This window comes from Cydia strobilella, chromosome 24 (genome assembly GCF_947568885.1).
Source record: "Cydia strobilella chromosome 24, ilCydStro3.1, whole genome shotgun sequence".
NCBI classification, from domain to species: Eukaryota; Metazoa; Arthropoda; class Insecta; order Lepidoptera; family Tortricidae; genus Cydia; species Cydia strobilella.
The window spans coordinates 892,068-908,249 of NC_086064.1; the positions used below are offsets into that span (position 1 = coordinate 892,068).

A 16,182-nucleotide genomic window follows, 5' to 3' on the forward strand; every position below is an offset into this window, starting at 1 on the left:
TTGTGTTTCAGCAATCCGAGCACGGGCTGGAGTTGGGGCAGCTGCACACGCACATGATAGCGACTGCGAGCACGCTGCAGCACGCCCTCAAGGGCGCGCGGCGCCGCCTGCCGCCCGCGCCGCACGCGCCGGTGCCGCTGCCGGTGCAGGTATTATTTGTGTTTCAGCAATCCGAGCACGGGCTGGAGTTGGGGCAGCTGCACACGCACATGATAGCGACTGCGAGCACGCTGCAGCACGCCCTCAAGGGCGCGCGGCGCCGCCTGCCGCCCGCGCCGCACGCGCCGGTGCCGCTGCCGGTGCAGGTATTATTTGTGTTTCAGCAATCCGAGCACGGGCTGGAGTTGGGGCAGCTGCACACGCACATGATAGCGACTGCGAGCACGCTGCAGCACGCCCTCAAGGGCGCGCGGCGCCGCCTGCCGCCCGCGCCGCACGCGCCGGTGCCGCTGCCGGTGCAGGTATTATTTGTGTTTCAGCAATCCGAGCACGGGCTGGAGTTGGGGCAGCTGCACACGCACATGATAGCGACTGCGAGCACGCTGCAGCACGCCCTCAAGGGCGCGCGGCGCCGCCTGCCGCCCGCGCCGCACGCGCCGGTGCCGCTGCCGGTGCAGGTATTATTTGTGTTTCAGCAATCCGAGCACGGGCTGGAGTTGGGGCAGCTGCACACGCACATGATAGCGACTGCGAGCACGCTGCAGCACGCCCTCAAGGGCGCGCGGCGCCGCCTGCCGCCCGCGCCGCACGCGCCGGTGCCGCTGCCGGTGCAGGTATTATTTGTGTTTCAGCAATCCGAGCACGGGCTGGAGTTGGGGCAGCTGCACACGCACATGATAGCGACTGCGAGCACGCTGCAGCACGCCCTCAAGGGCGCGCGGCGCCGCCTGCCGCCCGCGCCGCACGCGCCGGTGCCGCTGCCGGTGCAGGTATTATTTGTGTTTCAGCAATCCGAGCACGGGCTGGAGTTGGGGCAGCTGCACACGCACATGATAGCGACTGCGAGCACGCTGCAGCACGCCCTCAAGGGCGCGCGGCGCCGCCTGCCGCCCGCGCCGCACGCGCCGGTGCCGCTGCCGGTGCAGGTATTATTTGTGTTTCAGCAATCCGAGCACGGGCTGGAGTTGGGGCAGCTGCACACGCACATGATAGCGACTGCGAGCACGCTGCAGCACGCCCTCAAGGGCGCGCGGCGCCGCCTGCCGCCCGCGCCGCACGCGCCGGTGCCGCTGCCGGTGCAGGTATTATTTGTGTTTCAGCAATCCGAGCACGGGCTGGAGTTGGGGCAGCTGCACACGCACATGATAGCGACTGCGAGCACGCTGCAGCACGCCCTCAAGGGCGCGCGGCGCCGCCTGCCGCCCGCGCCGCACGCGCCGGTGCCGCTGCCGGTGCAGGTATTATTTGTGTTTCAGCAATCCGAGCACGGGCTGGAGTTGGGGCAGCTGCACACGCACATGATAGCGACTGCGAGCACGCTGCAGCACGCCCTCAAGGGCGCGCGGCGCCGCCTGCCGCCCGCGCCGCACGCGCCGGTGCCGCTGCCGGTGCAGGTATTATTTGTGTTTCAGCAATCCGAGCACGGGCTGGAGTTGGGGCAGCTGCACACGCACATGATAGCGACTGCGAGCACGCTGCAGCACGCCCTCAAGGGCGCGCGGCGCCGCCTGCCGCCCGCGCCGCACGCGCCGGTGCCGCTGCCGGTGCAGGTATTATTTGTGTTTCAGCAATCCGAGCACGGGCTGGAGTTGGGGCAGCTGCACACGCACATGATAGCGACTGCGAGCACGCTGCAGCACGCCCTCAAGGGCGCGCGGCGCCGCCTGCCGCCCGCGCCGCACGCGCCGGTGCCGCTGCCGGTGCAGGTATTATTTGTGTTTCAGCAATCCGAGCACGGGCTGGAGTTGGGGCAGCTGCACACGCACATGATAGCGACTGCGAGCACGCTGCAGCACGCCCTCAAGGGCGCGCGGCGCCGCCTGCCGCCCGCGCCGCACGCGCCGGTGCCGCTGCCGGTGCAGGTATTATTTGTGTTTCAGCAATCCGAGCACGGGCTGGAGTTGGGGCAGCTGCACACGCACATGATAGCGACTGCGAGCACGCTGCAGCACGCCCTCAAGGGCGCGCGGCGCCGCCTGCCGCCCGCGCCGCACGCGCCGGTGCCGCTGCCGGTGCAGGTATTATTTGTGTTTCAGCAATCCGAGCACGGGCTGGAGTTGGGGCAGCTGCACACGCACATGATAGCGACTGCGAGCACGCTGCAGCACGCCCTCAAGGGCGCGCGGCGCCGCCTGCCGCCCGCGCCGCACGCGCCGGTGCCGCTGCCGGTGCAGGTATTATTTGTGTTTCAGCAATCCGAGCACGGGCTGGAGTTGGGGCAGCTGCACACGCACATGATAGCGACTGCGAGCACGCTGCAGCACGCCCTCAAGGGCGCGCGGCGCCGCCTGCCGCCCGCGCCGCACGCGCCGGTGCCGCTGCCGGTGCAGGTATTATTTGTGTTTCAGCAATCCGAGCACGGGCTGGAGTTGGGGCAGCTGCACACGCACATGATAGCGACTGCGAGCACGCTGCAGCACGCCCTCAAGGGCGCGCGGCGCCGCCTGCCGCCCGCGCCGCACGCGCCGGTGCCGCTGCCGGTGCAGGTATTATTTGTGTTTCAGCAATCCGAGCACGGGCTGGAGTTGGGGCAGCTGCACACGCACATGATAGCGACTGCGAGCACGCTGCAGCACGCCCTCAAGGGCGCGCGGCGCCGCCTGCCGCCCGCGCCGCACGCGCCGGTGCCGCTGCCGGTGCAGGTATTATTTGTGTTTCAGCAATCCGAGCACGGGCTGGAGTTGGGGCAGCTGCACACGCACATGATAGCGACTGCGAGCACGCTGCAGCACGCCCTCAAGGGCGCGCGGCGCCGCCTGCCGCCCGCGCCGCACGCGCCGGTGCCGCTGCCGGTGCAGGTATTATTTGTGTTTCAGCAATCCGAGCACGGGCTGGAGTTGGGGCAGCTGCACACGCACATGATAGCGACTGCGAGCACGCTGCAGCACGCCCTCAAGGGCGCGCGGCGCCGCCTGCCGCCCGCGCCGCACGCGCCGGTGCCGCTGCCGGTGCAGGTATTATTTGTGTTTCAGCAATCCGAGCACGGGCTGGAGTTGGGGCAGCTGCACACGCACATGATAGCGACTGCGAGCACGCTGCAGCACGCCCTCAAGGGCGCGCGGCGCCGCCTGCCGCCCGCGCCGCACGCGCCGGTGCCGCTGCCGGTGCAGGTATTATTTGTGTTTCAGCAATCCGAGCACGGGCTGGAGTTGGGGCAGCTGCACACGCACATGATAGCGACTGCGAGCACGCTGCAGCACGCCCTCAAGGGCGCGCGGCGCCGCCTGCCGCCCGCGCCGCACGCGCCGGTGCCGCTGCCGGTGCAGGTATTATTTGTGTTTCAGCAATCCGAGCACGGGCTGGAGTTGGGGCAGCTGCACACGCACATGATAGCGACTGCGAGCACGCTGCAGCACGCCCTCAAGGGCGCGCGGCGCCGCCTGCCGCCCGCGCCGCACGCGCCGGTGCCGCTGCCGGTGCAGGTATTATTTGTGTTTCAGCAATCCGAGCACGGGCTGGAGTTGGGGCAGCTGCACACGCACATGATAGCGACTGCGAGCACGCTGCAGCACGCCCTCAAGGGCGCGCGGCGCCGCCTGCCGCCCGCGCCGCACGCGCCGGTGCCGCTGCCGGTGCAGGTATTATTTGTGTTTCAGCAATCCGAGCACGGGCTGGAGTTGGGGCAGCTGCACACGCACATGATAGCGACTGCGAGCACGCTGCAGCACGCCCTCAAGGGCGCGCGGCGCCGCCTGCCGCCCGCGCCGCACGCGCCGGTGCCGCTGCCGGTGCAGGTATTATTTGTGTTTCAGCAATCCGAGCACGGGCTGGAGTTGGGGCAGCTGCACACGCACATGATAGCGACTGCGAGCACGCTGCAGCACGCCCTCAAGGGCGCGCGGCGCCGCCTGCCGCCCGCGCCGCACGCGCCGGTGCCGCTGCCGGTGCAGGTATTATTTGTGTTTCAGCAATCCGAGCACGGGCTGGAGTTGGGGCAGCTGCACACGCACATGATAGCGACTGCGAGCACGCTGCAGCACGCCCTCAAGGGCGCGCGGCGCCGCCTGCCGCCCGCGCCGCACGCGCCGGTGCCGCTGCCGGTGCAGGTATTATTTGTGTTTCAGCAATCCGAGCACGGGCTGGAGTTGGGGCAGCTGCACACGCACATGATAGCGACTGCGAGCACGCTGCAGCACGCCCTCAAGGGCGCGCGGCGCCGCCTGCCGCCCGCGCCGCACGCGCCGGTGCCGCTGCCGGTGCAGGTATTATTTGTGTTTCAGCAATCCGAGCACGGGCTGGAGTTGGGGCAGCTGCACACGCACATGATAGCGACTGCGAGCACGCTGCAGCACGCCCTCAAGGGCGCGCGGCGCCGCCTGCCGCCCGCGCCGCACGCGCCGGTGCCGCTGCCGGTGCAGGTATTATTTGTGTTTCAGCAATCCGAGCACGGGCTGGAGTTGGGGCAGCTGCACACGCACATGATAGCGACTGCGAGCACGCTGCAGCACGCCCTCAAGGGCGCGCGGCGCCGCCTGCCGCCCGCGCCGCACGCGCCGGTGCCGCTGCCGGTGCAGGTATTATTTGTGTTTCAGCAATCCGAGCACGGGCTGGAGTTGGGGCAGCTGCACACGCACATGATAGCGACTGCGAGCACGCTGCAGCACGCCCTCAAGGGCGCGCGGCGCCGCCTGCCGCCCGCGCCGCACGCGCCGGTGCCGCTGCCGGTGCAGGTATTATTTGTGTTTCAGCAATCCGAGCACGGGCTGGAGTTGGGGCAGCTGCACACGCACATGATAGCGACTGCGAGCACGCTGCAGCACGCCCTCAAGGGCGCGCGGCGCCGCCTGCCGCCCGCGCCGCACGCGCCGGTGCCGCTGCCGGTGCAGGTATTATTTTTTCACCTCAGCAGCTCGAACAAGCCTACTTTCGTCACTCCCTGGAGTGAGGAAAGTGCGACTTTCCTCACTCTAGGGAGTGAAACAATGTAGCTTTTTAATTTAGTGAAGGCCATGAACTTCACATTTTTATTACATTTTTTTTATGGTACGGTACGGTCCGGTCCGGTCCGGTCCGGTCTCGTCTCGTCTCGTATCGTATCGTATCTTATCGTATCGTACATATTATAATACTTTTTTTTTCTGTTTATAATATATTATATTTATCTATTTTTTCGAAATACATTTTAACCTTTAATATGTTCTCACTACTGAGGTGAAAAATTATGTGTGCAACACGAGAGCAAAGTTATTTTACATCTCGTGTTTTTTAGTCCCTCGCTACGCTCAAGATTCCACCTAAGAATATTCAATTATAGAATCTTTCGCTTTCTCGGGACTCAAAATAAACACTCGCAAGAAAAACCAACTTTCCTCTCTTGTTGCACAAATAACTATTATTATTATTATTATTTTTTTATTGGGAAACAAACAGCTTACAATAATACAGGATATAGATATTATGACTAATACATGAGCCAAAACAGTTTCCACTAATGGAATAAAACATAAATGATCAAAGGGAACTAGAGTAAAAAAATATTATAACATATCATTTCAATCGTTCTAGGAAACAGAAAAAAAGAAAAATAAGAGTACATCAATACAATATCATTATCAAAGAGAATTAACTAGACATAGAGTGCTCACTCCATAAATCACTTTTATTACCAAAACTACTAGACTTATATTGACCGGGATATAGACCGTGATTACCTTTTGTGTTATTTATGAGTTCCCGATATTTCGACGCAGTTACATGCATCATGTTCACGGGTGACTGAAGATAGCGGGTGGGTGTCAGTTGTGTAGACAGCGCTCTGTCTACCCTCATTCTTGCGCGTCGGCTGCGTTCGCTTTCAACGTTACCATCGGTCGCATTCACACTTGTTGGTCCGACCGCGTTCACTACTACTACTTAATGGCGCAGCGACCCAAAATGAGTCTTGGCCTCCGACACGAGTATACGCCAGTCGTCTCGATCCTGTGCCATCTCCCGCCAGTTATCGGCATGGAGAGCGCTCAAATCTACTCCAACAGCATCGCCCCAGCGATACCTGGGACGTCCGACCGGCCTCCGCCCCACCTGGCGTCCCAAGTACGCCCTTTTAACGCCGCGATCCTCCTCCATTCTCAAAACGTGGCCGAACCAGCGGAGACGGTGAGCTTTTGTCTCGCCTATAATGTTGGGTGCAGCCACATGATCTTCAAAGCGTTCACAGTCGTTGGTAATCACGGTCTATATCCCGGTCAATATAAGTTTAGTGAAACTAACCGTGAATCATTTAAAACACCAAAACTACTATTATTTTCCTAGTCAATATCTAGCGTCAAGTAGCGGAATTATCAGTCCTGCTACTCGACAATAGATGTCACTCGTGTCGCGACTGACAAAATGTATAGCTCAACAATTTACAACTAATATTACCTATATAAGCGGAAGGAGTTGAAAATAGAGCGGTTAATCCGGTTACAATATTAGCTGAAAATCGTTGAGCATTAGACTTTTCGTTCGTCGCGACATCTAATACGCGACAAAGAAAATAGAGCAAATAGAAGTTTCGATATAAAACTTCTACTCGAGGGATTCCTAAAGGAGTTTGAGCACGGCACGCTCCCGGGCATTAACCCGATAGGCGAATTCACGGAAGGTCGACATCGGAAAGTGAAAAAACGTAGGGTGTTCCCGATATAACCGTTCTCTTGTATATTTCAGCCATAGAGTAACTGATACTAGAGCGTTACTGTCATAGTAAGTTTTGTAACCCCAGTAAATTCACTGCCATCTGTCGACACACTTTAAAACTAAAAATGAAGATTTATAAAAATACGATAGAATGTATTTAAATATAGATAAATGATTTTTTTCATTTGCATTAATTATTTTTATGTTTTCGACCCATGTTCTTTCACTGATATGCGTTAAAATTGTTAAATAACAAACGAAACCGTCAACGCCATCTATACGACTGTAGGCCAAAACTAGTAGCGCCCACTGAACGAGAATCAATTCTTGATTTTCGAGGCACGTTTTTTCCTTAGACCGTATCCATCTATTACGGAGTTTTATCTATCTTTGATTTCAGCTAATCGAGAAGCTCCGCACGGAGGCGGCGGCCACGCTGTCCCGCTGCGCGCGCGCCTCGTACCTGGCGGCGCGCGCGGCCTGCGCATGCGCCGCCACGGCCGGCGAGCGCGGCGACGGCGCGCCGCTGCAGCACGCCGTGCTGCTCAACGTGTGGACGCAAGCCACCAACAAGACTTATCAGCAGGTCAAACACTAACTATATATGTCTGTCTCATTATACTCGTACCGTGTAGTGCGCGAATCTGTCTCACTCTAGCATTACGAGCGCGATGCATTATAGTGTCCGATACAGATATGGGTAGTCTCTAAACACTAAAACTGTACAACACGTTATTAGCCCCATAATATGATGCCGTAACTGTATTAGGAATGCACGTAATCATAGTAACGAGTTGTGTAAATGGAAAATGCGGCCCTACAAGACTTATCAGCAGGTCAAACACTAACTATATATGTCCGTCTCATTATACCATGTAGAGCGCGAATCTGTCTCGCTCTAGCATTACGAGCGCGATGCATTATAGTGTCCGATACAGATATAGGTAGTCTCTTAACACTAAAACTATACAACACGTTATTAGCCCCATAATATGATGCCGTAACTGTATTAGGAATGCACGTAATCATAGTAACGAGTTGTGTAAATGGAAGATGCGGCCCTACAAGACTTATCAGCAGGTCAAACACTAACTATATATGTCTGTCTCATTATACCATGTAGAGCGCGAATCTGTCTCGCTCTAGCATTACGAGCGCGATGCATTATAGTGTCCGATACAGATATGGGTAGTCTCTAAACACTAAAACTGTACAACACGTTATTAGCCCCATAATATGATGCCGTAACTGTATTAGGAATGCACGTAATCATAGTAACGAGTTGTGTAAATGGAAGATGCGGCCCTACAAGACTTATCAGCAGGTCAAACACTAACTATACATCTCTGTCTCATTATACTCGTACCGTGTAGTGCGCGAATCTGTCTCACTTTAGCATTACGAGCGCGATGCATTATAGTGTCCGATACAGATATGGGTACTCTCTAAACACTAAAACTATACAAAACGTTTAACATTTAAAACTTTCGCGTTTTGTACACATATTAAATCACATTTACAACCTGAAAACACCCAACATACGACCATAATCATATTTACAATGTGAAACCTGTGTCGAAACGTCGGTACATAAAGGTAACAAAATAAATTCGCGTTAGACCCGATTGTAAATGTGATTTAATATGTATACGACACGAAATAAAACTATGAAAACGGATTATATCGCGTATATTGAATTTATAATACATCCCGACGTTTCGAACCCTTTACAGCGTTCGTGGTCAACGGGTGACTGAGGAAAAATTACAAAGTGCAAAAATACCCACATAATAAAATAATGAAGACAATATTATGTATACGACACGTAATTAGCCCCATAATATGATGCCATAACTGTATTAGGAATGCACGTAATCGTAATAGCTAGTTGTGTAAATGGGAGATGCGGCCAACAAAATTATGTAACATAAGTAACTATAATTCGATGCTGTAACTCAATGTATGGACACAATTAGGCCACCAACGAGACTTATCAACGAGTAACTTTGTGAGCAGGTTCGGTAGATAAAATTCTGGTTGAATTTTTTGACAAAAGTTCAAAATGGCAGGAATTGACATAAATAACTTAAGTGCCGGTAGAATCTATAGCACTTCCGACCATTATGAGTTCACTGTGATAATGAGTCAGTACCTTTTTTAAGCTTATGAAGATTATCGCGAGGTCTACAGGTCTCAAAGCGACTAGTTAATTCTGTGCGATACATATGGACAGACAAAAAATGTACAATGCGTATGTAGACGACGGACTTTGACTGATCGAGTGCTGGCAGCCTGGCCCGTAAATAGCCCCACATTATAATGCCATAACCGAATCACGAATACACATATCTTTAATTTTGTATTTTTGTTATAATCATAATATTTATTGTTTGTGAGAAATGGGTTACATTGCCAGTAATTACTATCGTAACAATTTTACATAGACAGTTTTTATGATTATATTATGTATAAAATCTTGCTCATGAATTACAAACAATTATCTTTCTTTGAATTTAAACTATCGTGAGACATGAAGAATAAAGAAGAATAAAGATCATTTATTTTCAGCTAAAGGTTACAGACATTCCAGGGGTCATATTAACTTAACTAACATAGCGGTGACATAGCGCGACGCGGCACGCCGCAGTACGTGACGCCCATCCGTCGTGAGTACGTACTCACTCAGGCACTCTTAGTGCTTGAAAATGGACACCTAGGCTCTCCGAAACATGTCGCGCGAGTGATTAAAAACCCGTGAGTGAAACCGCTATGTTAGTTAAATTGTCTTTCTTTTTATAAACTGCATTAAAACGACCCATTTAAAGTATATTAAAACACCGTTTTGTTACAGGACGACCACGGGCCAGTGCGCACGATCAAGCACGCTTTAGCGGCCGTGAGCGCCGACGTCACCAAACTGGCAACCATGGCCGCCGAAAAGGAATATGACATGATGTCACTGACTAACGTAGCCGATAAGGTAAGATAGAATATGATACATTTACAGTTAGTATGGATCCAGCACGCTTTAGCGGCCGTGAGTGCCGACGTCACCAAACTGGCAACCATGGCCGCCGAGAAGGAATATGACATGATGTCACTGACTAACGTAGCCGATAAGGTAAGATAGAATATGATACAGTTAGTATGGATCCAGCACGCTTTAGCAGCCGTGAGTGCCGACGTCACTAAGCTGGCAACCATGGCCGCCGAGAAGGAATATGACATGATGTCACTGACTAACGTAGCCGATAAGGTAAGATAGAATATGATACATTTACAGTTAGTATGGATCCAGCACGCTTTAGCAGCCGTGAGCGCTGACGTCACCAAACTGGCAACCATGGCCGCCGAGAAGGAATATGACATGATGTCACTGACTAACGTAGCCGATAAGGTAAGATAGAATATGATACATTTACAGTTAGTATGGATCCAGCACGCTTTAGCAGCCGTGAGTGCCGACGTCACCAAACTGGCAACCATGGCCGCCGAGAAGGAATATGACATGATGTCACTGACTAACGTAGCCGATAAGGTAAGATAGAATATGATACATTTACAGTTAGTATGGATCCAGCACGCTTTAGCAGCCGTGAGTGCCGACGTCACCAAACTGGCAACCATGGCCGCCGAGAAGGAATATGACATGATGTCACTGACTAACGTAGCCGATAAGGTAAGATAGAATATGATACATTTACAGTTAGTATGGATCCAGCACGCTTTAGCAGCCGTGAGCGCCGACGTCACCAAACTGGCAACCATGACCGCCGAGAAGGAATATGACATGATGTCACTGACTAACGTAGCCGATAAGGTAAGATAGAATATGATACATTTACAGTTAGTATGGATCCAGCACGCTTTAGCAGCCGTGAGCGCCGACGTCACCAAACTGGCAACCATGGCCGCCGAGAAGGAATATGACATGATGTCACTGACTAACGTAGCCGATAAGGTAAGATAGAATATGATACATTTACAGTTAGTATGGATCCAGCACGCTTTAGCAGCCGTGAGTGCCGACGTCACTAAGCTGGCAACCATGGCCGCCGAGAAGGAATATGACATGATGTCACTGACTAACGTAGCCGATAAGGTAAGATATAATATGATACATTTACAGTTAGTATGGATCCAGCACGCTTTAGCAGCCGTGAGCGCCGACGTCACCAAACTGGCAACCATGGCCGCCGAGAAGGAATATGACATGATGTCACTGACTAACGTAGCCGTTAAGGTAAGATAGAATATGATACATTTACAGTTAGTATGGATCAAGCACGCTTTAGCAGCCGTGAGCGCCGACGTCACCAAACTGGCAGCCATGGCCGCCGAGAAGGAATATGACATGATGTCACTGACTAACGTAGCCGATAAGGTAAGATAGAATATGATACATTTACAGTTAGTATGGATCCAGCACGCTTTAGCGGCCGTGAGCGCCGACGTCACCAAACTGGCAACCATGGCCGCCGAGAAGGAATATGACATGATGTCACTGACTAACGTAGCCGATAAGGTAAGATAGAATATGATACATTTACAGTTAGTATGGATCCAGCACGCTTTAGCGGCCGTGAGCGCCGACGTCATCAAACTGGCAACCATGGCCGCCGAGAAGGAACGTATCGACGAAATGGTAACTCCAGGTTTAACCGGTTAACCCCAGCATAGTGGGATGGTGCAAGTGGGACTTAGACTATCATTTCTGACTTTTGTATCGCTTTCATGCAATGGTGTCCATATATGTATACAGTGTTGGCCGTAATTGTTAATTTTAATTAACCATTGATCAATTTTATTAACCATTAGTTCCGCCATTAACCAATTGCATTAAAGTTAATTCGGATTAAAGTTAATTCGGATTAAATTTTTGAGACGTTAATGGCCATTGAAGTTAATTCGGATTAACTTTAATTCGGATTAACTTCAATGGGCATGAAAGTCAAATAATTAATCCGAATTACTCTCAATTTGGATTAACGTCTAATAAAATTACATTCGTGATATTTTAAAATGAGAGAGCAAAATGACCCTGACTGAACCCTGGCAGTAGTAGCAGTACCTACCTACTACCTAGTAGAATTCTGGTTTGGTGCAACACAGACATACGCGGTTTTGGTCATTTAAATCGTCTTGATGAGCACTTCGGAGAGCCGTACCCATGATAGAGCTGATGCTGAACCCTGGCAGTACCTAATGGATCTAAGGTTTGGTGCAACATAGGCACAGGCTGTTTTAGTCATCCGACTCGTCTTGATGAGCACTTCGGAGAGCCATACCCATGATAGAGCTGATGCTGAACCCTGGCAGTACCTAATGGATCTAAGGTTTGGTGCAACATAGGCACAGGCTGTTTTAGTCATCCGACTCGTCTTGATGAGCACTTCGGAGAGCCATACCCATGATAGAGCTGATGCTGAACCCTGGCAGTACCTAATGGATCTAAGGTTTGGTGCAACATAGGCACACGCTGTTTTAGTCATCCGACTCGTCTTGATGAGCACTTATGAGAGCAGTACCCATAATGGAGCTGATGCTGAACCCTGGCAGTACCTAGCGGAACTAAGGTTTGGTGCAACGTAGGCACACGCTGTTTTAGTCATCCGACTCGTCTTGATGAGCACTTAGGAGAGCAGTACCCATGATAGAGCTGATGCTGAACCCTGGCAGTACCTAGTGGATCTAAGGTTTGGTGCATCATAGGGACACGCTGTTTTAGTCACCCGACTCGTCTTGATAAGCACTTAGGAGAGCGGTACCCATGATAGAGCTGATGCTGAACCCTGGCAGTACCTAGTGGATCTAAGGTTTGGTGCAACATAGGCACACGCTGTTTTAGTCACCCGACTCGTCTTGATGAGCACTTAGGAGAGCGGTACCCATAATGGAGCTGATGCTGAACCCTGGCAGTACCTCGCGGAACTAAGGTTTGGTGCAACATAGGCACACGCTGTTTTAGTCATCCGATTCGTCTTGATGAGCACTTAGGAGAGCAGTACCCATGATAGAGCTGATGCTGAACCCTGGAACTACCTAGTGGATCTAAGGTTTGGTGCAACATAGGCACACGCTGTTTTAGTCACCTGACTCGTCTTGATGAGCACTTAGGAGAGCAGTACCCATAATGGAGCTGATGCTGAACCCTGGCAGTACCTAGCGGAACTAAGGTTTGGTGCAACATAGGCACACGCTGTTTTAGTCATCCGACTCGTCTTGATGAGCACTTAGGAGAGCAGTACCCATGATAGAGCTGATGCTGAACCCTGGCAGTACCTAATGGATCTAAGGTTTGGTGCAACATAGGCACACGCTGTTTTAGTCATCCGACTCGTCTTGATGAGCACTTAGGAGAGCAGTACCCATGATAGAGCTGATGCTGAACCCTGGCAGTACCTAATGGATCTAAGGTTTGGTGCAACATAGGCACACGCTGTTTTAGTCATCCGACTCGTCTTGATGAGCACTTATGAGAGCAGTACCCATAATGGAGCTGATGCTGAACCCTGGCAGTACCTAGCGGAACTAAGGTTTGGTGCAACGTAGGCACACGCTGTTTTAGTCATCCGACTCGTCTTGATGAGCACTTAGGAGAGCAGTACCCATGATAGAGCTGATGCTGAACCCTGGCAGTACCTAGTGGATCTAAGGTTTGGTGCATCATAGGGACACGCTGTTTTAGTCACCCGACTCGTCTTGATAAGCACTTAGGAGAGCGGTACCCATGATAGAGCTGATGCTGAACCCTGGCAGTACCTAGTGGATCTAGGGTTTGGTGCAACATAGGCACACGCTGTTTTAGTCACCCGACTCGTCTTGATGAGCACTTAGGAGAGCAGTACCCATAATGGAGCTGATGCTGAACCCTGGCAGTACATAGTGGATCTAAGGTTTGGTGCAACATAGGCACGCGCTGTTTAGGTCATCCGACTCGTCTTGATGAGCACTTAGAAGAGCAGTACCCATGATAGAGCTGATGCTGAACCCTGGCAGTACCTAGTGGGTCTAAGGTTTGGTGCAACATAGGCACACGCTGTTTTAGTCATCCGACTCGTCTTGATGAGCACTTAGGAGAGCAGTACCCATGATAGAGCTGATGCTGAACCCTGGCAGTACCTAATGGATCTAAGGTTTGGTGCAACATAGGCACACGCTGTTTTAGTCATCCGACTCGTCTTGATGAGCACTTAGGAGAGCAGTACCCATGATAGAGCTGATGCTGAACCCTGGCAGTACCTAATGGATCTAAGGTTTGGTGCGACATAGGCACACGCTGTTTTAGTCATCCGACTCGTCTTGATGAGCACTTATGAGAGCAGTACCCATAATGGAGCTGATGCTGAACCCTGGCAGTACCTAGCGGAACTAAGGTTTGGTGCAACGTAGGCACACGCTGTTTTAGTCATCCGACTCGTCTTGATGAGCACTTAGGAGAGCAGTACCCATGATAGAGCTGATGCTGAACCCTGGCAGTACCTAGTGGATCTAAGGTTTGGTGCATCATAGGGACACGCTGTTTTAGTCACCCGACTCGTCTTGATAAGCACTTAGGAGAGCGGTACCCATGATAGAGCTGATGCTGAACCCTGGCAGTACCTAGTGGATCTAGGGTTTGGTGCAACATAGGCACACGCTGTTTTAGTCACCCGACTCGTCTTGATGAGCACTTAGGAGAGCAGTACCCATAATGGAGCTGATGCTGAACCCTGGCAGTACATAGTGGAACTAAGGTTTGGTGCAACATAGGCACGCGCTGTTTTGGTCATCCGACTCGTCTTGATGAGCACTTAGGAGAGCAGTACCCATGATAGAGCTGATGCTGAACCCTGGCAATACCTAGTGGATCTAAGGTAGGTGGTAAGGCTCTATCATGGGTACCGCTCTCCTAAGTGCTCATCAAGACGAGTCGGGTGACTAAAACAGCGTGTGCCTATGTTGCACCAAACCTTAGATCCACTAGGTACTGCCAGGGTTCAGCATCAGCTCTATCATGGGTACTGCTCTTCTAAGTGCTCATCAAGACGAGTCGGATGACCTAAACAGCGCGTGCCTATGTTGCACCAAACCTTAGATCCACTATGTACTGCCAGGGTTCAGCATCAGCTCCATTATGGGTACTGCTCTCCTAAGTGCTCATCAAGACGAGTCGGGTGACTAAAACAGCGTGTGCCTATGTTGCACCAAACCCTAGATCCACTAGGTACTGCCAGGGTTCAGAATCAGCTCTATCATGGGTACCGCTCTCCTAAGTGCTTATCAAGACGAGTCGGGTGACTAAAACAGCGTGTCCCTATGATGCACCAAACCTTAGATCCACTAGGTACTGCCAGGGTTCAGCATCAGCTCTATCATGGGTACTGCTCTCCTAAGTGCTCATCAAGACGAGTCGGATGACTAAAACAGCGTGTGCCTACGTTGCACCAAACCTTAGTTCCGCTAGGTACTGCCAGGGTTCAGCATCAGCTCCATTATGGGTACTGCTCTCATAAGTGCTCATCAAGACGAGTCGGATGACTAAAACAGCGTGTGCCTATGTCGCACCAAACCTTAGATCCATTAGGTACTGCCAGGGTTCAGCATCAGCTCTATCATGGGTACTGCTCTCCTAAGTGCTCATCAAGACGAGTCGGATGACTAAAACAGCGTGTGCCTATGTTGCACCAAACCTTAGATCCACTAGGTAGTGCCAGGGTTCAGCATCAGCTCTATCATGGGTACTGCTCTCCTAAGTGCTCATCAAGACGAGTCGGATGACTAAAACAGCGTGTGCCTATGTTGCACCAAACCTTAGTTCCGCTAGGTACTGCCAGGGTTCAGCATCAGCTCCATTATGGGTACTGCTCTCCTAAGTGCTCATCAAGACGAGTCGGGTGACTAAAACAGCGTGTGCCTATGTTGTACCAAACCTTAGATCCACTAGGTACTGCCAGGGTTCAGCATCAGCTCTATCATGGGTACTGCTCTCCTAAGTGCTCATCAAGACGAGTCGGATGACTAAAACAGCGTGTGCCTATGTTGCACCAAACCCTGGATCCACTAGGTACTGCCAGGGTTCAGCATCAGCTCTATCATGGGTACTGCACTCCTAAGTGGTCATCAAGACGAGTCGGATGACTAAAACAGCGTGTGCCTATGTTGCACCAAACCCTAGATCCACTAGGTACTGCCAGGGTTCAGCATCAGCTCTATCATGGGTACTGCTCTACTAAGTGCTCATCAAGACGAGTCGGGTGACTAAAACAGCGTGTGCCTATGTTGCACCAAACCTTAGATCCACTAGGTACTGCCAGGGTTCAGCATCAGCTCTATCATGGGTACTGCTCTCCTAAGTGCTCATCAAGACGAGTCGGATGACTAAAACAGCGTGTGCCTATGTTGCACCAAACCTTAGACCCA

The 16,182-nt window shown here is 52.3% G+C and overlaps 1 protein-coding gene across 1 annotated transcript in view; it reads left to right on the plus strand.

The window, feature by feature from the left end:
• Positions 1–16,182, plus strand: part of LOC134752314 (dynactin subunit 1) — a 99,231-nt gene that overhangs the window by 54,403 nt on the left and 28,646 nt on the right. Inside the window, exons 21-22 of the mRNA XM_063687984.1 lie at positions 7,181–7,366; positions 9,632–9,760. Of these exons, the coding sequence (XP_063544054.1) occupies positions 7,181–7,366; positions 9,632–9,760 (315 nt within the window). The remainder of the gene's footprint in view (positions 1–7,180; positions 7,367–9,631; positions 9,761–16,182) is intronic.